Below are 24142 nucleotides of genomic sequence, written 5' to 3'. Positions count from 1 at the left end.
TATATACACATACACACAATGTATATGTTGGGTTACTATATATGAATGTATATATATACACACATATATGTATATATACATATAGTATACCATACACATAATATGTGTATATGTATTATGTATATGTGTGTGTGTTTATATATAGTGATAATAGACAAAGGGTTCACGTGGTAGCCAGTTAGATTTCAAAGTTGTAGAAATGATTATGTCAATGGAATTCAGGCAGCACAGGAAACAGAATCATAAAATCACAAAATTCCTAAAGCCATTTAGTCCAATGCCTACCTGAAAAGGAAAGAATCTCTCCATAGCATACTTAGTATGTTGTAATCTGGCTTCTTCTTGAAGACCTCCAATAATGGAGAACATCTTGTATACCAAGTCAGCCCAATCCACTTTGAGGCAGCTCTGATCGACAGGAAGTTTTGCTTCTAGTAAGCCTGAATGCTGTGGTTTGTATCTTCTACCCATTAAGAGAACAAATTTAATTTTTTTTCCAATGGCTAGTCCTTCAAATATTTAGACAAGCATGCTCTTTCTGGGCCTTGAATCATCTTCTCTAAGCTAACCATCCCCAGTTTTCTCAAGCACTCTTCATGTGGTATGTCCTCAACACCTTGGTTATCATCCTCTTGGCTGCCATCTTCCCATCACTCAGCAATGTCCTCCCTAAACTGTGGCACCCAGAACTCCAAGGAGAAGAGCATAACAATCACTTCCCTATTCCTGTGTTGAAGCCCGTTTGGGGTCACTTATACAACCTGCTCTCATACTCAAGATTTAGGGGACCATGGATAGTAGTTTGGGGCTAACCCTCAGAAACTGTACTTCTAGCACTGTCACTTACCAGCCCCTATTGGTATTCTCCCCAATAGCAATCAGTCAGCCTCAATTGGTAACAACAAGATATTCTCCTCAAAACCTGGGGCTCAGTCATGTTTGAAATGTTTCAAAGGCATTTGAAACAAGAAAAAATATTCTTAACATTGAGTTAATAAAAAAATTTCAACTAGTCACACCACCACATACTCAAACATTCTGTTAATCAAGGTGAATTGCTGTGAAGCACTACTTGCTCCACTTAGAAAGGAGACTTAAAAGCTTCCGTAAATTTTTCTTAGCTCATCCTAACTTGTTCTTTTGAATCGCTGTGACTCATGGGACTGAACTAAGTGGTGCAAATAGTTGTGAAGAGACAGATGCTTCAGATGGCAGCTTCATTCACGGTCTTCAAAGAATGGGTTCCACATGTGTATAATTTGAAAAGAGTCACTGGCCACATAGAGACGTTCTATTCAGTCTCATGTATTCACACGCAGAAAATAATTGCCAGTAATGTTACTTTTCAAAACATTACCTTTGTATGTATGTACATGTGAGCACATATATACACATTCAAACATAAAAACATTTGAAGTTGTATATAATAGTAGGATTTTTAAAAAAACAATTAAAAACCAGTATTGGTATAGTTTTTTATATTTATATGTATAAATATATAGTTATGTATTTATAGTGATATCTGGCCTCACAGGCTTCCCTTTCAACAAAATAGGCCAGAACGGAGGACTACAGCCAAGACTGAAGAGTAACAGGAAGGGCTGCGGTGTACTGATTAGCCATGAACCTACCAAGAAAAACAACCACATATCTGCCCACATTTTCTAAAGCAGCAACATTGATCACTGTAAGGTTAGTAGCAGCTTAAAGAGCTAAATATATCAATGCAACCAACCAGCCTGGAGAAACCTCATTAAGGTCACAGAAAAAATGGATAAATGAACCAGAATGCCAAATCCAAGTTCAAAGCAGTATGAGAGGGATAATTTATAGTGTCCATGGTACTGAATGGCTTGCTGGCAGTAATGCTCTTGATGACCCTGATCAGACAACATCTGGTTTTCTGGGTTCAGTTCTGTTTTGGACAGAACCCCTGAGGGTCTTCCCTTCCCAGATCTATTTTTTTTAAGAGGCCATTCTTTGTCTCATTTTTTTTTAAGCCTTAATCACTGAATGGGTGCTGCCTCAGTCAAACTGAGACTTGTTAAAGACCTTAGTCTGAAAAGGCCAAGGTCCCACACCATATCCAGGGCCATCTCCAGTCGTCCTGATCCATACCTGGCCACTGGACCCAGATGGCTCCAGAGGAGAAAGTGAGGCCAGTGACTTTGCACAGCCCTCCTTCACTTAAGTCCAATTCACTTGGGTGTCATGGCATCACCTCCCTGAAGTCATGGTCCTCTTTGAGAACAAGGGACAAACAGCAGCATCAATGTGGGTGCAACATTTGAGGAAGGACCTTGACAAATGAAAGGCTATCTAGAGGAGGGCTGACCAGGATAATGAGGGGATTTAAACTCTGCCAGGAAGGAATGAAGAAGCTGAAGCTGTTAAGCATGAAAAAAAGAACAAGGAGATCATGATAGCTGTCTTCAAATTCTTGAAGGGCTGTCACATAGAAGAAGGATTAGATTTATTAACAATAACAGCTAACGTTTCTACAGTTTGTAAAATGCTTTTACAAATATTATCTCGTTTTATCCTCACAACAAACCTGGGAGGTAGGTGTTTTTATTATCTCCATTTTACAGATGATGAACCTGAGGCAGACAGAGGTTAAGTGTCTTGCCCAAGCTTACACAGCTAGCACAAGTGTCTGAGGCTAGATCTGAACTCAGGTCTTCCTGACTCCAGATTCCATGCTCTGTCTACTGTGCCCCTTGTCTTGCTTGGCTGCAGACTACAAAACTAAGAATAAGAGGTAAAAGTTGTAAATGTAAATTCAATAGAAGGGAAAACCTCTTAATAATTAGAGCTCTCCAAAGCGGAATGAACTGCCTTCAGGAGGTAGTGGGTTTAACCTCAGTTGTCTCGTCATTCTCTCATGTCTGACTCCACATGATTCCATCGACATTGCCCACGTGGTTTTCTTGGCAAAGATATTGGAGCAGTTTGTCATTTCCTTCTCAAGTGTGTCCCCATTTTACGATTGAGGAACTGAGGCAAACAGAGCTTACATGACGTGCCCAGGATCACACAGCTAGTGAGTGTCTGTGGCTGGATTTGAACTCAGCTCTTCCTGACTCCAGGCCCATTATACCACCTGGCTGCCATAACCTCCGCAGGGGTCTTGCAATGAAGTCTGGACAATCACTATTGCTGAGGGAATATCAGTCTCTTAGAGTTTGGCCTACCTGTCCTTTGAAGTCTCTTCTAACTCAGAGATTCTGAACTCCTTTTTTTTTCTCTAGAAGAGTTAATTAACCAATCAGCCATTGTATATTTACCATCTGCTATGCACGAGGTGACAAGCAGTAGGGCACAATAGAAAGGAAGTCAGCCTTAGAGTCAGGAAGACCTGTGTTCAAATCCAGCCTCAGACACTCGCTAGCCCTATAAGCCTAAGCAAGTCGCTTAGCTCTGGGTGCCCTAGGAAACTCTCTAAGACTAGAAGCTGTAAGGCATAGTTGCTGCTCTGAATTGGAACAGGGTATTTCCTCACCAAGAGTTCCTTATACCAAATGAAATTTCAAATCTGAACACTCCACCCAACCCTCCATCATCAAAAGTATAAGTCACTGTGAAAGGCCTGTCAGACCGGTGGTCCTTTTGTATGGTCAAGAATACAAATATAAGTAGTATAATGCATGGTCCCTGCTCTCAAAGGTTTATACTCTCGTTGGATACCATAAAAATCTCAGTATAAAATATACAAAAATAATTAGCCATATGCTGTCATAACATATAGGCTAAATGAGTTCTATAGAGCATGTTACCTGGAAAATCAGAAGAGAAAGAGATACTCGTGAAATGGTGACGGGATGGCATTCGTTGTAGGGGAAATGACGTCATCAGAAGCTTAGAGGAGAAGTGTATGCAAGGCGTGTTCAGGGACACAATCACTAGTTAGGACTTAGAGTTCATGGAGCCATCTAATGGGAAATGGGCATGGAAGGGGAGGATAGAGTCATTTTTGTAGAAGTTTTCAATTGTCCTGCTGAAGTATGAACTGCAGGGTGTGAGCAGCCTATCGGGTGAAAGCAATGGGGAGTTCATTATGTTTCCAGGGAAGCTAAGTGACACAGTGGCAGACTAGAAGTCAGCAGTGCCAAATTCAAATCGCTACTGGAACACTAGCCATATGATCCTGAACAAGTCACTTAACCTCTTTCCGTCTCACTTTCCTCATCTGCAGCATAGGGATAGGGCAGCTAGGTGATGCAGAGGGTAGAACCTTAGACAGGCCTGGAGTCAGGAAGACAGGAGTTCAAGTCCAACCTCAGACATTTACTAGCTGTGTGACCTAAGCAATTCACTTAACCCTGTTTGCCTCAGTTTCTTTATTTATAAAATGAGTTGGAGAGGGGCAGCTAGGTGGCACAGTGGATAGAGCACCAGCCCTGGAGTCAGGAGGACCTGAGTTCAAATCTTGTCTCTGACCAGACACTTGACACTTACTAGCTGTGTGATCCTGGGCAAGTCACTTAACCCCAACTGCCCCGCAAAAAATAAATAAATAAATAAAAATAAAATGAGCTGGAGAAGGAAATGGCAAGCCACTTCAGTATCTTTGCCAAGAAAACCCCAAATGGGATCACAAAGAGTTAGAACAACAACAACATGGGGATAAGAATCTACCTCACAGGGTTGCTATAAGAACCAAGTGAGATAACGTATCTAAAATGCCTTACAAGCCTTAAAATGTTATCCAAATGCTCACTAAGCCTATTTGGAGTATCACAGACCTTTCAGTAGAATGGGGAAGGCCATAGGCATATAAATTTTTCTTATAAAACTCTGCAGTAACAGTGACTACAGTTCCAAAGCCTCTTTGTGCCTCAGTTTCCTTATCAGTAAATGAGGACAAAGTATTCAGAGTGCTCATGTCACAGGGTGGTTATGAGGCTCAATGAGAAACTGTATGTGAAGCACTTTGAAAATCTTTAAGCACTGCATAAATATGATTTACTATTATCATTGATAAAAATAAACAGTAAAAATATTGAATTTGGAAAACTATCCCTTCCCTCTTCTTCTGCTCATTGACACCATTTTTAAACCAGCCTTTCTTTCATCCTGAAATTAAGCCAAACCTGACACTGACAATATTTTTAAAGTTAGGTTATTCTGAGCTGTCAGCTTTCCCATGACTTCCTTCCTCCTGCTGCCCATCTCTTCTAATGCCCTTAACCACACAGCTTTGAACTTCCTTATTAGGAGGGAGTCAGAAATATGCAAATAATTCCACAATGTTCATAGAGTCAGAAGTGACCTTTAATATCATCAAGTCCAGCCTGCTGCCCTTGCATTTAAATTTTACCCATACAGCATACTTTCTACCCTACTTTTAAATACCAGCAGGGACTTTTTCTTTTCTTTTCTTTTCTTTTCTTTTCTTTTCTTTTCTTTTCTTTTCTTTTCTTTTCTTTTCTTTCTTTTCTTTTCTTTTCTTTTTTTAACCAGTTTCCAGAGGGGAAAAAAAGCAGTGGCCAACAGGATGAAAAAATTGTTCCTTATATGTTCTCTAAGTTTCTCATGCTGCAAAATAAACCTGTCTCCTCTAGTTTTCTCTTCAGTAGAAACAGGGAACAGCTGATCACTTTTCTCTATCTTTTGTATATCTACAGACCAGTATCAAGTTGACCTTTGCCTTCCTCTTCTCCATAGTAAATGATCACAATTCCTTTAGCCATTTCCAATAATCATTTTAATAGAATCATTTCAATCATTTAATCATTTTAATAGAATTCTCATCAACCCTCCCCAGACTCTTTATGTCCCTCTTTAGGTGTAGGGCCCAATCTGAACCCAAAATCTTAATAAGGGAATGCAGTGTGATGCAGAAGGAGAACTAACTTGGATTTTAGACTCAATCAAGCCACCATTTACAGTACTCAATAAAGTTATAAAATGCAGTTACAGAATCTGAGATTGAAGGATTCCCATACTCAGTGCATAAATATTCTCTACAACATTCATGAAAAGTTGTCATCGATGCTTTGCTTTACCACCTCTAATGGAGAGAGTCTCACTACTTCCTGAGGTATCCACTTCCCGATGTGGACAACTGTAAGTGTTGGAAAGTTCCTCTTTATATGGATGTCCCTTGTGATTTCTAGACAGGCAACATGGGGATTAAGTAGCTAGACTTCAGGTCAGAAAGACCTGAGTTCAAATCTAGCCTTAGCTATTTACCAGCTCGGTGGCCCTGGGAAAGTCACTTAATCTCTTCTGCCTTAATTTCCTCATCTGTAAAATGAGGATACTAGTAGCACCTACCTCACAGGGTTGTAATAAGGATCAACTGACATATTTGTAAAGTACCTAGCACAATGCCTGGCACATAGTAGGCAGTTAATAAATGCTCGTTTTCTTCCTTCACTCATTGGCCCCAGTTTTACTTTATTAGCTGTATAGATTAAGACTACCACAGGATAGACTTTTAAAAAACATTTTTATTGATGTCTTTTTTTACATCATCAAAATTTCCCCCAGTATCCTTCTCTCTTTCCCTCTCAGAGAGCTATCCATATAACAAATAACATTTTTTAAAGAAAAAAAAAATGAAAATGAGTAGGGAGGAAATTGACATGACTGATCAAAATAATCTGAAAATATGTGCAGTGTACTGCACTTCTGGACCTCCCACCTTCATAAAAAGGTAGGAAGGGGGTATCTTTTCATATCTTTTCCTTCGAGCCATGCTTGTTCTTTGTAATTTTGCAGCATTCACTTGCTGGTTTTAAATGTGTTTCCTTTCATTTAGCTAGTGAGTTAATAAGCATTTGTTAAGTGGCTGTTACGTGCCAGGTACTGTGCGAGTATTTACCTTGTAATAGTTAATCACTGTGTGTATTTTTCTACTTGGCTCTGCTCACTTCGTTTTGCATCAGTTCATGTAGATCTTTCCATGCTTCTCTGTATTCATCACATTCATCACTTCCAACAGCATCATAATGCTCCAATACATTCACATGCCACAATTTGCTGAGATATTCCTCAATCTATGGATATCCACTTTGTTCCCAATTTTTTGACAATTGTCTATGCGGCTATTATAGATTTTTCACAAATTCGAAGACATATTTTTTGCCTCACACGGTCTTCTCAGGAGAAGTTTGATTCAGATACCATATTGATTATAGGCACATAACATTTACTGTTTTGCTATGATTATTACCATAGTATTATCTTTTGAAAATGTATAATTTTTGTCTATTCTACTTACATATAAGAAAGACTCTGGCCTCATGCTTTTGTTCCTATGTTTACTTTCCAATAAGGTACTAAATTTTTACACTCAAAAAACCATGTTGCTGATTTTCCATCAGCCACTTTAGACCCTAGACCTTTTTCTGCCATATTCATAGCTTCTCAATCATTTCCCATCTTGTAATTCTGTCATTTGTTTTCCTTCTTTGCGATTAGTCTTACTTAACTATTCTGTTTCTGTCCACATCTCTCCTTTATCGATGTCACTTTGTTTCAGGCTTGCATGTGCGTGAGTTACACCCAGAGCAGGGGCAATAGTTGCCAGTGATGAGGGATCCCTGCCTGGGGCTGTGGAGGTGGGATCAGAGTTAACAGGAAGGCAAATGTAATAAAAAATACAGACATCATCATTATCACTACCACTGTGTATATAGTCCCTATTTTTTTGGCACTGTGCTAAGCATTTTACAAATACTATCTCAGGTTGGTACTGAGATATTTGCAGAGCCAAGACAATATCTAAGGAGCCAAGCAGGTGGGAAACTAGCTGCTGAAGCTGAGATTTAGAGTCAAGAAGCGAGGTCAAGAATAAAAATTCAGGGACTGCGAGGGAGTTCAACATTTGTATAACTCAACCCAAAACCCCAAAGCTTTTTATTGCAGCTTCTTGCATACACCATGTCCAGCAAGTGAAAACATGCCATCATAGTCACAAAGAAGGTCTTCTTGGCTGTGCCTGGCTCAGATACCCGCATAGAACCATGATCTGAGTATAGTAAGGACAGCGAGGTACCCATATATGCCAACCCATTTCAATTGACCATGCACTAGTTTATCAGAAGCCTGGTCTCACTGAAATGAAGATCCTGCTAACTCTTCTCCCTCTTCTGACTTGGCATTGTCTATACTGATATGAAATGCTCCTAGTCATTAGAACACCACACGGTGGTAGGCAGAGTGCTCAGTTTGGAGTCAGCAAGATCTGAATCCTTAGAATCCTGCCTCAGACACTTACTAGTTGTGTGACCCTAGTGACAGGTCCTTTAACTTTTCCGAATCTGTTTTTTCATCTGCAAAATGAAGTTATTAATAGTACCTATCTCATAGGGTTATTGTAATAGTATCTATAATGAAACAGTACTTATAAAGTAATGCAAGTATAAAGTAATATAAATATAATGTAAACATAAGGTTTTGTTACCATACAACATGGAAGCTAGGAACTTGAAGAATATGTCACTTATGTTGCTTAGATATTATCAACTTCAATCAATCTGAAACCAAGAGTTTAAAATCAACAATTTGTATTGTGATTACAATTATATACCATTTTATATCAGTTGAACTATAATAATAAAAAAATAAAAGTTGAATTTATATAGTGTCTACTGCATGAGGCATTGTGCTGAGTGCTTTATTCCATTTTGGAGAATCAACTACTTCCTTAATGATGCTGTAATGGTTCTAGGGTACTCTTTAGGAGAAAATTTCATCTTCCCCTGCTCTGAGTGGTTATCTGGGTCTCATATAGTTAATGCATTTTCATAGACTCTTTTCCTTCCAGGAAATTAGTTATCAGGGCTAATTTTAAATATTAATTTGTAAAGAAGACTAAATAGCTCATGTCTTCAAGCTATTTTCTGTTGCCCACAACCAGATTGTACAGCAAATGGAGAGGCATGAAATAACTTGTGACATGGGCCAGGTGGAGTAGAATTACTGGCTCAGTTTATTCATTTGAGGGTACAGGATATATAGAGAAAATCTAGCCTAACTTCAAAGAGTCCTCCCTGTGTGATATACCCAGAACATCTGCTGAGGATGTGACAATCCTGAATTTCCTCCTTATCAGGGTTCCTAGGTTGGGCTGTAAATTCCAAGGCTTTCCCAGGCGCCTTGGTGCCACCTGCATAGAGGAGTGAATGTGTAAATCTAAGGTTCAAAGAGTGGGAAGGAATGTCTCAGGAACCTCCTAATCAGGAAGGAATTGGAGAGCCATACCACTTAATCATTGAGCCCTTTTGGGTAAAAGCCTGGGCAGAGGTCAAACTCTGCCTTAGATCTTAAACCCTTATCAGACTCTTAAGATCGGCCCTCAACAACTTTCTGTTATATTTCCTCTAAGATACACAGTAGAGTCAATTTGCTTTGAAAGGTAAATAGGCCTCCACTATCAGTCTACTGAGTGCCTAAGGGCCAGGCACTGTGCTAAGTGCTGAGGATACAAAATGAGTCAAAAAATAACCCCTGCCCTCATGGAACTTACATTCTAATACATACTACACAGGCAAAAGGAATTCATAAGATTATTTGTGAGAGAACAGAAGGGAAGAACCCTTAAATGAGTAATAGTTGTGAGTATGATAATGGGAAGGAAATCTATTAGATGCTAAACTGCTTGAGACAAGGTATGGATCATTTTCCATTATGGGGTAGCAGAAGTTGAATTGGCTTACAGGATGTATGCTTGTAGGATGGCCTTTATAGGTTATTTCAAATTATAACCTTTACTACATTCGCATCGCCATTAAGAGGCAAAATAGTGTTCAGGAATATGGCCAAAACAGTGTTACACACTTTTCTACTTAATAAATGCATTGTGATTTCATTGAAGGAATTCAAAATAAGAGGTAAAAATTGGAATCATAATATCAATAATGAGATGCTTTAAAATCCATGTTTATTTTATTTATATGTAACACAGAGTTTGACTACATATCAATAAATAGGTCATTTTTAAATGGAAAAAAAATAAAGAAAATACTGTGCATGTTTGGGGAGAGAAATCTTAGAAAATGCACTGTGAGCCTCACTTATCTCCCTGGGGGTTAGGATGGGCCGTATGAACCAAGGATTTCATAAAACTGGATATGGAGTTGGGGGAGGTAACAAGGGAAAGTGAGTAGAGAGGTTAACAGGAAAATACTATTTCTTACTCCCCACTCCTTCTGTAAATGTCACCTTAACTCTACCAGCCCCATCATGAGAGATGCTGGAGCAGAATCATAGTCTAGTGGATGGGACCAAAAGCCATGGACAAGACCCCAATGTGAAGGCATAACTTGGGGGCAGCTTCTACCTGGTCTGACTAGTGAATAGGGAAAAGGATTCATGGGGAGCCCTATAAATATAGTCAGGGGTAACCATAGGTAATGCCTTTAGGCCTAAGAGTAAATGCAAGGCCTAAATGCAATAAGCTGGTGTGCTAAAGGCTGTCTCTGCAATGCCCACTGCCGTCACTGTGAATAACTTTTAGAACTCTGGTTTTCCTACTTCTAAATAGGTCAAAACTCAGAGGGTTAATGTTCCACTGTCATACGGTAGTCTAGCAGAGAGGGTGGGGAGGGATCTTAGCTGTTATCCATGGATGGAATTCACACACTTCACATCCCAACACTCAACTGAGGTATGATGTCACATATTGGTGTCATTTTTCCCTTTCTTTTTAAAACTAAATACAACAGAAGGGGGGAAAGAGATAACACCTCATTGAAACAAAGAGAGGGATGTCCTGGGCTAGAATCAGTACCAGCTTTATACAATAGGAACCCACCCATTAAGCAGAATTTCAGACTATTTAAAATGCCTCCTCTGCTTCTGCCACCAATCTCTCTCACCTGCCACTGATGCCTAAAAATCTTTCCACAGGGTGTAAAGCCTTTGTTCTGCAACTAAAGATAAGGCTTTAAAGACACATGCCCCTGAGAGAGGTAACAGATTGATTCAAATTCCCACCAAAGTAAAAATGACTTATATCTGATCCTTTCTTGAGACCAGGTTTTGATAATAAGGGGAAAAAATGGGAAGGCATAGTAAACTTGACATTTAACATTAAGAAGAATATTTTTAAAAGACTCAGGGAGTAACAGAGATCAACTTTATATATAAAGTTTATCAGGCCAAGTTTTTTTTTTTTAAAGTTTTGGTACTTACAATCTCTTAATTCTTTTTAGTAGGAGGACATAAAAGAAAAAATATACCAATTTGTTCAGCAGAGTGTAATTCCCTTGTAAAGTATGTACTTCTTTTGGATTTATTATTTTTTCTTTTTTTTCTTAAAAAAAAAACTGTATTTGATACAAGGGCTCTCTGAGAGTAGAAGGAAAACTGATACAGAGATATTTAGGTACTATAAAAATAAAAGATATCAATCAAAATTTATGTTTTTTTAAAATGTACTTGTTTGTGTTGTAGACTCTGTTCTGGTAAGACTTTCACCCAATCCAACAAGAGTCCTTTTTAATACAGGTCTACAAGCACCTCAGGGTAAATAAGGCAAACTGATTAAATTCACCTTACTATTGTCCCCTAGGAAGAGGGAGAGAGAATAAGTAAAGGAAAACCTGTTGATGGATTAGTCAATTTATTACTCATTTTTCAGGGTTTTTAGAAGGAATCATTTTCTCAGGCATATAGCATATTTGGAAGCAGCTGTGCTCTCATCTAACAGAGGAAGGCTGTGTGCTTTGTTCAAAGGGTAACTATTCTAGCCAAGGTCACCACCACCGCTGTTATGATGGCTAGAGATTATTGTAGCCCTCTCCATCTTCTTGCAGATGAGGAAACTTGGTCCCGAAGAGGATAACTGACTTGCCCACAGTCACAAAGGTGGTTGTATCTGCACAAGGAAGGCTGATAGAAAAAGGGGCTGGATAGGAGTTAGAACACAGGAATCATCAAATAGAGGGCTAGTTACATTCGGAATCCAATACAGGTCTTCCTTTCCTCCTGTTTGGATGGCCTCAGGAGAAACTTGATGACTGAGCCCATGGGAATTTTGTTAGAGCAGAAGGTTCCTTTTCATTTCCCGGTCCGAGAGACCACCTGAATGGCTTTGATCCACTCTGTGCGCTCCTGAGGGGAAGCGGCTTGTAAGAAATAGTGAACTTCAGTAGCTGTGATGATCTCAAAAAGGTTTTCATCACCACTCTTCTTAACTAAAGGGTACAAAAGAAGAATATCATAATTATTGGAGGGCTCTTAATTTATAGAGGTAATCTGATTCAACCCCCATATTTTAGTAAAAATATAGCTATACAGCCCAGATAGATTTTAGAATGTGCTTTTGTTCTACTTTCAATGTTATCTTGATTTCTCTTTTAAAAACAAATAAAATCATATATTTTTAAAAGCATGACTTTCAAATTCTCTAATATTGGTTGTCCTATTGTAAAAATCCTAAGGAAATTGAAAAATATCTATTTGGATAAAGTCTTACATGTACATAAATCTTTAGCTACTAGCAGTTTTCTGAACGAATCAGAAATCTCTCCTTTTCTCAGCTAATAATGATCACATGTCCTTTGTATGAATGATGTTTCTTTTGTTAAGAATAGCCATAGATTTGCATTTATCTGTACATTGCTCTCGCTTTAATTGCCTTACGCCTAGAACACTATCGTGACAAAATACAGAGAGATGAATTTGTTTATACTGGGATAAACCCTGTAATTTTAGTCTCCAACAGAACCACTCTCTAGCCAGTCATAGACCTGATCCTGCAAATTTCAGGACCAGAAGAGTGTCTTATTTAAACAAGGTAGGTGCTGAAAGAGAAATTGGAGGTAGATACACCCAAGGTCTTCCATTTATAAAAAATAATCTAGTCAAGAAATTTTAAGCCTGTAAGTACCAGATGGCAAAGTGGGAACAATGGCTTTTTGTTGAACCACTGGGAGCCCAGTAAATTAAATTTAAATGTCTACGATTATGTTATTCGTAGAATAATAGAATTTTAGAGCTAGAAGTCATCTCAGAGATCATCTAATCTAATAACCTTCATTTTTCAGATGAGGCCCAGAAGAGAAGCTTGTTCAAGTTAGTGAAAGAGACAGAATCAGAAGTCAGATATCCTGCACCAATTCCAATACTCTAGCTATGATATCATGCTGCTGCCCTGATGGAGGAATTCCCAGCCTGTAAGTACAAAGGACTTCCTTTAAGAAACCTTAAAGTGTGTTAAAGGACTATGTAACAACAAAGCCTAAGATGGAGCAAGAACTAGAAGGGCCTAGACTGGGTGACATCGATGGCAAAGTTGGCTGCCCTTTATAGACTCCAGGTTTTGTTCAGTGTAGTTCATGGGCAGTCCTCCGAAAGCCATGAAGCTTTGTGATGCTCCTGGGGTTGGACGGGCACGACTACACATGGGAAGCTTTGGTCTCTCTAAGACTTTTTATAAGCCAATCATACAGGCATAAATATATTTTTGCTGATAATCATCTATTGGGATGGACAATCATAGGATCAGAATGGAAAGAAAACTCACAGATTATCTAATCCAACCCCATCACTTCATAAAGGAGAAAACTAAGGCTTAGAGAGGTGAATGACTTGCCCAAGGTCATACAACCAGTAGGAAAGGACAGGTATTTATTAAGTACCAACTATATACCAGACACTTTGCTAAGCACTTTACAATTTTATCTCTTTTGATCTTCACAACAATCCTGGGAGATAAGTACTATTATAATCTCCATTTTACATTGGAAAATTGAAGAAATTGAGGCAGACAGAGGTTAAGTGACTTATCTAGGGTCACACAGCTAGTGTCTAATGCTGGATTTGAGCTCAGGTCTTACTGACTCCAGGCCTAGCACTCTATGCACTGCCTAACTGTTCATGAGTGGAACCAGATCTCCTACTTTCAAATCCAGTATTTCTTCCCTCTGTGCTTCTAGAGGGGGACAGTTGTACTTACCATCAGGGGTGCTCTCCACTGCAGTGACCACACAGCCTCTCAAGTGAATTGCCCCCAGTGGATCCTCTCCCTGGAAAAGAAGAACATTATGCCTACAAAGTATATAGTACATACTGCAGTCTGACTGGTGAAGAGTTACACAACAGCTCAGATGGAAATTAAATTCAATTCAACAAATATGTATTAAGCTCTTGGAATAAAGAAGAGAAACTTGGCAGCTGAGGATCAGATTCCCAAACCTACACCTCAGAGAGGCAGTGGAGGATGTGCAGAGAAAGATGTATGTAAGTGTTGTGCATAACAGGGTACTTCCCCAATTAAAAGTTCAAATTAGTGGGGAAACAGGAAGGAGAAGTGGGGGAAGTTAAGGTTTGGCTATACCTCCTTCAGAGTCCTTATACCGCGTTGGCCCATCTATTGCCTAGAAGATCATAGAATGTAAGCGAAGAATACTATCCTTCAGTTAAAAACAGAGCTAGAGAATCCAGTCCGCTTAGGGGAGGCTTAAGGCTTCACACCAACCACCTCCTGACAATAAAAGACAAAACTGCCTAAATTAAATAAGCAAAATGTTCTCATATAATTAAGCTTGGCTAGAGAACATTACTTCTTAACTAATTAAGCCAAAAGCTAAAAATTAAATTAAATTTCTCCTCCCACCTGACCGAAAACACTACCAAAGCTACTTAAATTTAAATGAAAGAAATGGTTCGGAGGGTCTAATTGAAATATATGACATGGAGAAATTAACTTTGATCCCAGAGAAAGTGAAAGTTTAAGTGGAGAACTGGATGCCTCAAGGCCATAGGTTTACTGTATGACCTTTACAACTCCATAACAGGATAGATTTATCCAGTGGAGGCTGAGAAAAGATAGGAGATGGAGGAAAGCAGGAAGTAGGGAAGGGGTATGAAGAAATGCTGAGGTAAGAAGTTCATAAGATAATAGGAACACACATCTAGAGTTGGAAGAGCCCTTTGAGATATAGAAAAAGAAATGGGAGCAGAGAGAGGAATCAGAAGAATAGAAAAGTTTGGCTACTCGGAATGATAATGAGAACGACAGTTGAACAGCTTTCAATAACCATGGTACTCACCCCTGCAGGATCATAGTAGTGCAAATAGGCAGGGTCCTCCCTCAGAATAAATTTCCTCACTTTCCAATTCTTCCTCCGATGCCCCTGCATCCAGAATCAGTATACAAAAGAGAAATAATGAGATTATCAGCCCAATAGAATCATGTCCTAACCCAGGACTGAGGCACAAAATTAGCAATGTCATCATTCGATCAACAAACAAATGCATATGATTCATCTACTATGTGCAAGACGCTGTGCTCAGTGCTCAAAATACAAAGATAAACATGAAATAATCCCTGTCATCAAGGAACTTATATTTTGGGGGCAGAAGAGGGGTGGGAAGTGGTTTTTGGACTGGCTGTATATGCATACTTAAATACATACAATATATGTGTGAGTATGTGTGTACATTTCCTTATCTCCCCTCCCCGAACATAAGCTTCTTGAGGGCAGGAACTGTTTTCAATTTTTCTTTGCATCCCCAGTGTTTAGCACAGTGCCTGATATATAGTAAGTGCTTAATAAATGCTTGATGGTTGATTGGTTGACTGAATTAGCATGACAATTTCTTGTAGTCATCATTTCTTCCTTTCCTTCTAGACATACATTCTGGGCTCTCATGCAATTGCTGGGTAATCCTCCTATTTATAGTGAGTCAACCTTCCGAGGAAGATGACAAGGAGTATTTGGAAGCAGTGGGTACTACCCAAGTTCCTTTAAGTACTTTGGTTGCATCAGAATGTGACGGGATTGAGTCATCATTTCTAGAATGACATCTCTCTGAGTGAGCAGGGTACAGATGGTATGGCAATTTATAACATGGATGCCTGCAACTTTTAGGCCATTTCTTAGAATTCATACTCAACTGTAAAGATCAACATCTACCCAACATCAACTGAATTCAGTTCAATAAGAGTTATTGAGCACCAGCCATGTGTCTCACATTGTGCTAGGCTTTGTGCGGGATATATACATATACATATATATACACACATATATACACACACCTGTATACCTACATATATATGTATGCACAATGTATGTATATGTGTATACATGTATATGTATATATGTGCATACATGTATGTATGTATGTATATATTAGACACAGTCCTTGCCTGAAGGTACTTAAAACTTCTTTGGGAGACAAGGTACACACACATGCACACACACACACACATGTGTGCGTGTGCTTACATATATAATATATATAAAAATAATATGATGAAATAAATTACATAAATAAACAAAAGAGATGAAAAAAATCAAATATGCCAATGTCTGGTCCTATTCAGCCAGCACTGGGTTAGGGTACTTTACGAGAAACCAGATGTACTAAGACATGAGACTTCCCTCAGCCACCTATTGATCACGTTTTTTTGAAAATGTAGTATCCAAGGTAATGGGGTATGGAAATCTATCTTGCCCTACAGGAAAATAGAAGGGGAAGGAGATAAGAGAAGGTGGGGGTGGGGGGAGATAGAAGGGAGGGCAGACTAGGGGAAGGGGTGCATTCAGAATGCACACCGGGAGGGACAAGATGGGAAGAAAATTTGGTACTCAAAATCTTATGGAAGTGAATGTTAAAAACTAAAAATAAATAAATAAGAAAAAAATTTTAAAAAAATTTTTAAATGTAGTATCCAGATTGCCTTTTAAACTATGATCAGTACTTGATTGGAAGGAAGGAGAAACTAAATCTCTCCTGTGGAAGTGTGTTGTAATGGATGAACAATGGAATTGCAGTCAAAAGATCTTGATTGAAAGTCTGGCTTTTTAGCTTGCTAGCTATGTGATTTTACTTGGATTTTCTGAGCCCCAGTTTCCTCACTTTTAAAACAGTAACAATAACACTTGCATTACATACTCCTACGTAGTTGTAATGATCAAATATGATTATGAAGGGTTCTAAAGTCTCAGCTTTCATTAGGTGGCCACAAAGAATCCCAGATTCATTTTTCCTTTCTTTCTTTCTTTCTTTCTTTCTTTCTTTCTTTCTTTCTTTCTTTCTTTCTTTCTTTCTTTCTTTCTTTCTTTCTTTCTTTCTTTCTTTCTTTCCTTCTTTCTTTCTTCCTTCCCTCCCTCCTTCCTTCCTTCCTTCATTCCTTTTTCTTTCTTTCTTTTCTCCCAATTACCTATGAACATTTCCCCTATTTTCTTACTTCTGATAGAGACTGTAAGGGAAATAGTTGCAATGGTGAAGACAGGGGATGCTAAAGGGATATAGATGCAGATATCATCTAATCCAGTCTTTGATCAGCTAAACCCAAATCCATCATGTCACTAAGGTCTCTTCCAGCTCTAATATGATATGAGTCTATGAATGCAGACTTTCCAAGGGTTCTTTTCCAATTCAGAAACCTCACCTATAAGAATATAAGTTGGTTGAGCACAGGGAATTTCTCACTTTTGCCCTTGTATCACTGGCATTTAGCATTGTGCTGGCACGTAATAGGTCCTTAATGCATACTTATTAATTAACTGGGTGATTCTTCACACTCCATGTGATCCCCAAAAAATGGTACTTTAGTTCTTTTGGTGCTCACAATACCATTCATTGCTAACCTACAGATGTGAATACAGATTGTTCATTTAAATAACATTTCACTTCTCTCACTTGGTTTCAAATCCTCCTCATCTATATGTCCCTCTTCCTTGGTTATTTGTCTATTATAAAGAGAAATATACATTTAGCATTAAATAGCTCTACTTAAGAATTAATTTAATATTTAACAGTCAATCTATGTAAGGTGTTATCCCATTGGCGGTCCTCCATCTCATAAGGGGGCAATATTTTCTTTTGCCTTCTCTTTTTCTTATTGTTTTGAAGGTAATGACTTCTTCTACCCTATTTCAAGTGGTCTCTCTCTTTCTCTACTCCACTCTTCCCAATATTATCCTCCTTGGATTTTTTGAGCAAATCATTGGTCATTTGCCTTACCTTCCACTCTGTGGAAGAACTTCCAGTAGAACTTTTAGTTGTGACTCCTGCCACTGACAACCACTAACAGGCTTTCAGGTAAGATAGAGAAGGCAAAAGTAGGGGGGAAAAAAGAGAATCCAATGAAGGAGAATGATCCAAACAGGATGGTACTGGCCACTTACCTGCTTCAGTAGGCACCCTTGCTTAATGATGATTCCTCTGAATTCTTCCTTCAAAATCACATCATCGTCACTGGAATTCTCTTCACAGAAGAATCCACTGTCTGCCTAATTGGAAACAAATACAGATTTCTTTCACCAAATCACGTTTGCCATTACTTTTTGCTTCCCTGATCACCAGCATTTTAATGTTCCCTCTGCCTTTCTGTGTTACCTGTACCCCAATCTTAACCTTTAAGGCTCTTTCCTAGAATGCTGCTTCCTACCTCCCTCCTTTATATTCCCTGTCTCTCTCTTCTCAAGCACGGTTCTTATGAATATTCTTCCCCTTCCTGAAGTTGGTTTGTTCATTTGTTTGTTTGTTTCTCTTCTCCTAAATCAATCTTTCTCTGGGGAATTTTCTTCCTTCAAAGAGTACTCTCTCTCAAGCTATTCTTTTTTTCTCATTTTTACACCAAATAACATACGGGGCATTTTCCCACCTCTACGCTGCTTTCTATACCTCCTTGAAGACTGGAGAAGTGGTCTGAGGAAATGAGACTGGCAGTGGAACTTCACCCAAAGTGAACTGAAACCTTATATCTGGGAAATTTGTTTCATTCTTGTTAGGATGGTGTTTCTCTCACACAGCTTCCGAATGTCAGGGCCCTGATCCAGAGAAAAAACAGAACTGACAAAATCCCCAAAGAAATTTCCTCTTGCTATGTCTATAACATGACCCCAGAGTGGGTATGTATTTTGAAAGAGGAATCTGCAGCGGTACTATGGGGATTTCTGTGAGTTGGGTTCTTTCTGAAGAATCGTGACCTTTTTTTCCCCTCATAGATATAGTTTGACAACTGTTTGGGACAGGAGATCTAAGTCTGGGATGTGTGAACTTAAAAAAAAAAGTTTGATAACTATTTTAATATAATTTGTTTTTTGTAATCTAATGTATTTTCTCTATTTAAAAAACATTCTTCTAAAGAAGCGGTCCTTAGACTATATCAGACTTCCAAAGGGTTTCATGACCCCCCAAAAGTCAAGAACTCCTTCTCTGGGATCTGGTTGGACTATCTTCATTATAAGAATGAGCTGGTAACTCTTCCTACTTACAAAGTAGTAGAAAGCATCAGGATTATCAAGGAAGGAGGTTTCAGCAGTTCCATCAACTGCATTCTTGGACAAGTCCCCAGCAGGCTGCAGGAAACCTTCATTTAGTAGTGAAGATGCTATCATGAGACCTTCCTGACGATTCCGGACAGATTGTTTAGATAGTAGCCAGTCAATCACACAGTTACCTAGATAGGAAAAATCAAAGGTCAGGTTACTAGATCAAAACTAGAATCAAAGGACTGGAAAGAACCTTGGAAGATGACACCATCCATTTCCATTCCTAACCAAGACTATATTTAAATCATCCCAAGAGGTAAACCCTCTATCATTAAAAAAAATTATCCAAAGAAAAATGTCTGGGGGCAGCTAGGTGGCGTGGTGGATAGAGCACCAGCCCTGACATCAGGAGACCTGAGTTCAAATCCGACCTCAACCCAAACACTTGACCCTTACTAGCTCTATGACCCTGGGTAAGTCACTTAACCTCAATTGCCAAAGAAAGAAAGAAAGTAAGAAATAAAGAAAGGAAAGAAAGAAAGAAAGAAAGAAAGAAAGAAAGAAAGAAAGAAGAAAGAAAGAAAGAAAGAAAGGAAGGAAGGAAGGAAGGAAGGAAGGAAGGAAGGAAGGAAGGAAGGAAGGAAGGAAGGAAGGAAGGAGGAAGAAGAAGGAAGGAAGGAAGGAAGGAAGGAAGGAAGGAAGGAAGGAAGGAAGGAAGGAAGGAAGGAAGGAAGGAAGGAAGGAAGGAAGAAAAACGTCCCTTCCTTGACAACATATTAGGCATCTCAAAATGAGAAATCTGGCATTTTATCTGGATTGGAAAGAGAATCTTTTGGATGATTGATAAAACCATCCTTATATTTAAATTATTGTTAAAATTTTTTAGAATAGTCTATGACAATACTTGGGTCTTCCAAATTAGGCAGACCAGGGAAGTAGTTGGTGTGACTGTGGTTGATTTGGCCAGCACAGTTGTGTAATGCATTAATCATAACCAGTTCATTCACTCATTCATGCAATCAAAAAGATTTATTAAGCACCTACAATGTACCAGGAACTGCCCTAGGTGCTAAGAATACAAAAATAGTCCTTCCTCTCATGTAGCTTATATCCTATTGGGGTGGGGCAACACAGAAAGAAGTATGTGAGTTGTCAGGGGAGGGTAACTAGCAAAGTGGAGGGAACAGAACAGACTTCAAATAGGAGGTGGTACTTGAGCTAACTTGAAGAAATCTAGGGGTTTTAAGACATAGACATGAAGAAGGAGTACATTTCAGGTATAAATGACAGCCTGTTCAGAGGGACAGAGACAGGTGATGGAATGACATGCTTGGAGGACTTGATTTGCCAGAGGGAAATTGACAAAAAAGGAATAGTTGGGTGTAATCCAAGAACCAGGACCCCTCATGATTTGGTCTCATACAGATGGAGTCTGATCTCAGAGGCTGACCTATTAAGGTCATATTCTCTTTAGAGTTCATTATACACTCTTCTAGAGTTTATTCTGAGAATTCTCCAAATTTAAAAAGTGCCTAAGTTTCCACGTATGTGGGTAGTAAGGTCCCCAGGTCCAATGTATACAGGCACTCAAGGAAAAATACACATATGCATTTTGATTACAGAACATCCTTTACCTCTCCATCCTAGAAAAGGCAGAAAATGCAAAAGACTCACAACAATCTATAAATAGATATAGAAAACATAGAAAGAACTGAAATCTGGCTTTACTGCAGGGCAACATTCCAACATTCTGGTGAATCCATAACTCTTTCGTAATATCTTATACATTCTCACCACATGTGTTATGCCACTGTGGTTCAGACACCTCCCAGAAGGCAAGTATACTTTGAAGCTGCTTGATTTCCTTTCCCATAAGACTTGTACTATGTGAATAATTATACATACACACATACACACACACATACATACACACATATATAATATATATACATATACATATGTGTGTATATATATATAATTTTAATACTGGAGGGGTGACAAGGTCCAGATCCTAAAGATACAATTATTTTATTAACCTCTAGGAATAGTATATACTGAAAACTTTTGTCTTCTTCCCTCTTTAATTCCAAACCTTGCTATATAACCTGACATCTAAGGTTTTGCAATTTGTTTTCTAACCTTTTCTCCCACTACTTCACATGATGAACCCTTTTCTCCATCCAGGCTGGTTAACTAATCTTCTTTTTTCCCATAGTATGGCCATTTTTACTTCCACACCTTTGTGCCATCCCTTTCTCTAAGGTTTCCCACAGATTCCTGTCCATGAAAACCATGCCCAGTCTTCCAGGAACAGCCTACCTTCTGACCACTCCAGCCTACAGCAATATCTTTCTCTCTCCTCTAAATTCATGACATCTGTTGTCTATCATACCTACCGGCATTTAACACTATGTCAAGACATCTCTTATTTTTTTATGTTAATAATTTTTGTGTTGTTATTTGACAGCTCATGAGTGCATTTTGTTGACTCAACTAGACTATAAGCTTCCTGACAAAAGGACTCGTCTTCTTTTTTATATCTTCTACTTCCTTAACACAATTCCTTGCACATAATGCTCAAAATTATATTTCTTACTTCAAGAATCCATGATAACATCAGTGTAAGTATTTCCATCACAAACAAAAAATGCAACTTTTCAAAGCCTTGGGAGACTAACTCTGAAGGCACATCAAGCTGGAGGAGGTCTCACAAAAAATCTCATCTACTTCCCTCATTTTACAGATCAGGAAACTGAGGTACTTTTGACTTACTTAACTCCATATACTCTTCTGCTGTGGATTTATTTTTATGGCACCTTAGGTTTTGCTTTGTGTGACTTGTGACTTCAGTGTAATAGGTCATAGTTCCTAAAATAGTAATGAGATTCAACAGCATTCACTTGTCCTATGTTCACAGTATTTTGTAACAAGGACTGGGGCCCCTTAGAGAGAGTGAGCATTATTGTAATGAAATGACATATTAAGTTTCATGTTAGGACCTCATCAAATTCATTATGTCCAAGAATTCTGAGGAAACCTAATGCAATCTACATTCCCCATATTCAACTCAATAAGTGTGGAATGAAAAAAAGATTGGGTAGTCACTCCATTGCTACAATACTCTCTAATCTCTTCAGCCCGAGTGCTCCCTCACTTGATGCAGATCACAACTGTCCTAATTTAACAGGTAGCCCTGAAGAGTTGTGGCCAAAAATCTCATTGCCCCCAAGACTAACATGGGGATGATCCTCTCTAGGTTAGACTGCTCCAATTAGACTGTGAGCTTCTTGAGAGCAGGGACTATCTTTTGCCTTTCTTCCCATCTCTAGGGCTTAGCAAAGTTCCTGGCACATATTACGTACTTAATAAATGTCTTTTGATTGACTGACTACAGCTCAGGCCATAGGCCATACTAAGCCAGTGTCTGAAGACTTTCTGGCATAATAGAACCAAGCAGAGTTTACTCTTCACTGGCATTCATTGCCTTTGGGAACTCAAGGTATACCCATATCATAATCACGCTAATCAAGGTTGAATGACTTAGAACGGAATTCCCAAAACTTCTATGATCTAATCCACAAGCTCTCATGGAATTGAAAAATGTCGCAGCAAGAAAGTATCTTTGAAATAATTTAATCCAACTCCCGTATCTTAATTTGAAGAAACTGGTGGCCATGGAGATTAATGTCACTTGCCTAAAGTCATACAATCATCTAGTAACAAAGTTGGGACTAGAACACATCTCTACTTCCTAACCAAGACTTCTTTTCATTATATCATAAATTCTATTGAGCAACAAAGACCTTTGATTTTCTTCTTCACTTTTTTTCACTCTGATAGTCTAGAACTTCATTTTCAATTGGCTCATTGAGCATGTCCCAAATTATCCTTTTTGCCCAGCACCCTTCTCTTATCCTCTCTGTCCTTACTGGAGTTGGGGTTAGAATCCAATGCATTTCATTCAATTCAATGGTGGACACATCTCCTAGCAGCAAGTACATGGGAAATGCAAACTTTTACCTGTAAAACAGTGATTGAACACCTTCTTATCCTTCTCCAGCTTCAGTTCTTTTACTCCATTGTCAGCATCCTTCATGGATAAATATAGGGCACTGAGCAGAAAAAAGCAATGAGTCAGGGGGCGAATCTATCTAGTGTTTGCCCACATACCTTCTACCCTGGAGAGGATGATCAAGATAGTAACTGACTTTTCTTTAGCCCTTTAAATTGTGAAGAGCATCTTACATACATTATCTCACTTGAGGGGCACAACAATGCTGTAAGGTAGCTACCATAAATATTGTTATCCCCATTTTGCAGAGGAGGAAACTGAGGTTCAGTAAGGTTGAGTGATGTGGTCACATCATTAACAAATATTAGACAGGACTTTAAATCTAGGATTTCTTGACTCCAAATCTCTATCCACTCTGCTGCCTAGCAATTGAAACTTCTATTACTTTGGTCACTGTAAATATTTGTGCATGTATCTTATGTCTCTGGCTAGATTGCAGCACCATGAAGGCAGATATATCTAGCATAATTCTATATTCTGCATTGCAGTTAGCACAGTGACTTATATGCTGTTTGTTGTTTGGTTATTTCAGGCATGTCCCATTTGGGGTTTTCTTGGCAAAGCTACTGGAGTGGTTTGCCATTTCATTCTCCAGCTCATTTTACAACTGAGGAAACTGAGGCAGATTTAAGTGACTTGCCCAAAGTTACACAGCTAAGTGTCTGAGGCCAGATTTGAACATTGTTGGTACTCAGATATATGTTGAGTGAATGAATTGAACAAATGAATAAAGCTATTTGGAAAATTAGCTACTGACAATCAAAAGAGAAAAGTATAGTTAGTTGGCATCTAGCATCCTAGGCCTCCTACGAGAAGGGAGAATTTGGTGCAGCTCCTTTACAGACAAATGTCTCAACCACACAGGAAGTATTTTTTTTTACATTTT

The 24142-nt window shown here is 38.7% G+C and overlaps 1 protein-coding gene across 1 annotated transcript in view; it reads right to left on the bottom strand.

Moving 5' to 3' along the window:
• Nucleotides 1-11558: 11558 nt before the first annotated feature.
• Nucleotides 11559-24142, bottom strand: part of PLEK (pleckstrin) — a 35358-nt gene continuing 22774 nt past the window's right edge. Inside the window, exons 4-9 of the mRNA XM_020985402.2 lie at nt 23205-23296; nt 19188-19372; nt 18096-18200; nt 15009-15092; nt 13913-13982; nt 11559-12149 (exon numbers count right to left, since the gene is read on the bottom strand). Coding sequence (XP_020841061.1) covers nt 12013-12149; nt 13913-13982; nt 15009-15092; nt 18096-18200; nt 19188-19372; nt 23205-23296 — 673 coding nt within the window. The 3' untranslated portion in view covers nt 11559-12012. The remainder of the gene's footprint in view (nt 12150-13912; nt 13983-15008; nt 15093-18095; nt 18201-19187; nt 19373-23204; nt 23297-24142) is intronic.

This window comes from Phascolarctos cinereus, unplaced genomic scaffold (genome assembly GCF_003287225.1).
Source record: "Phascolarctos cinereus isolate Bilbo 61053 unplaced genomic scaffold, phaCin_HiC Scaffold_2;HRSCAF=192, whole genome shotgun sequence".
NCBI classification, from domain to species: domain Eukaryota; kingdom Metazoa; phylum Chordata; class Mammalia; order Diprotodontia; family Phascolarctidae; genus Phascolarctos; species Phascolarctos cinereus.
The sequence above is the reverse complement of the archived record's forward strand: the minus strand, read 5'-3'. Positions and strand labels throughout refer to the sequence as shown.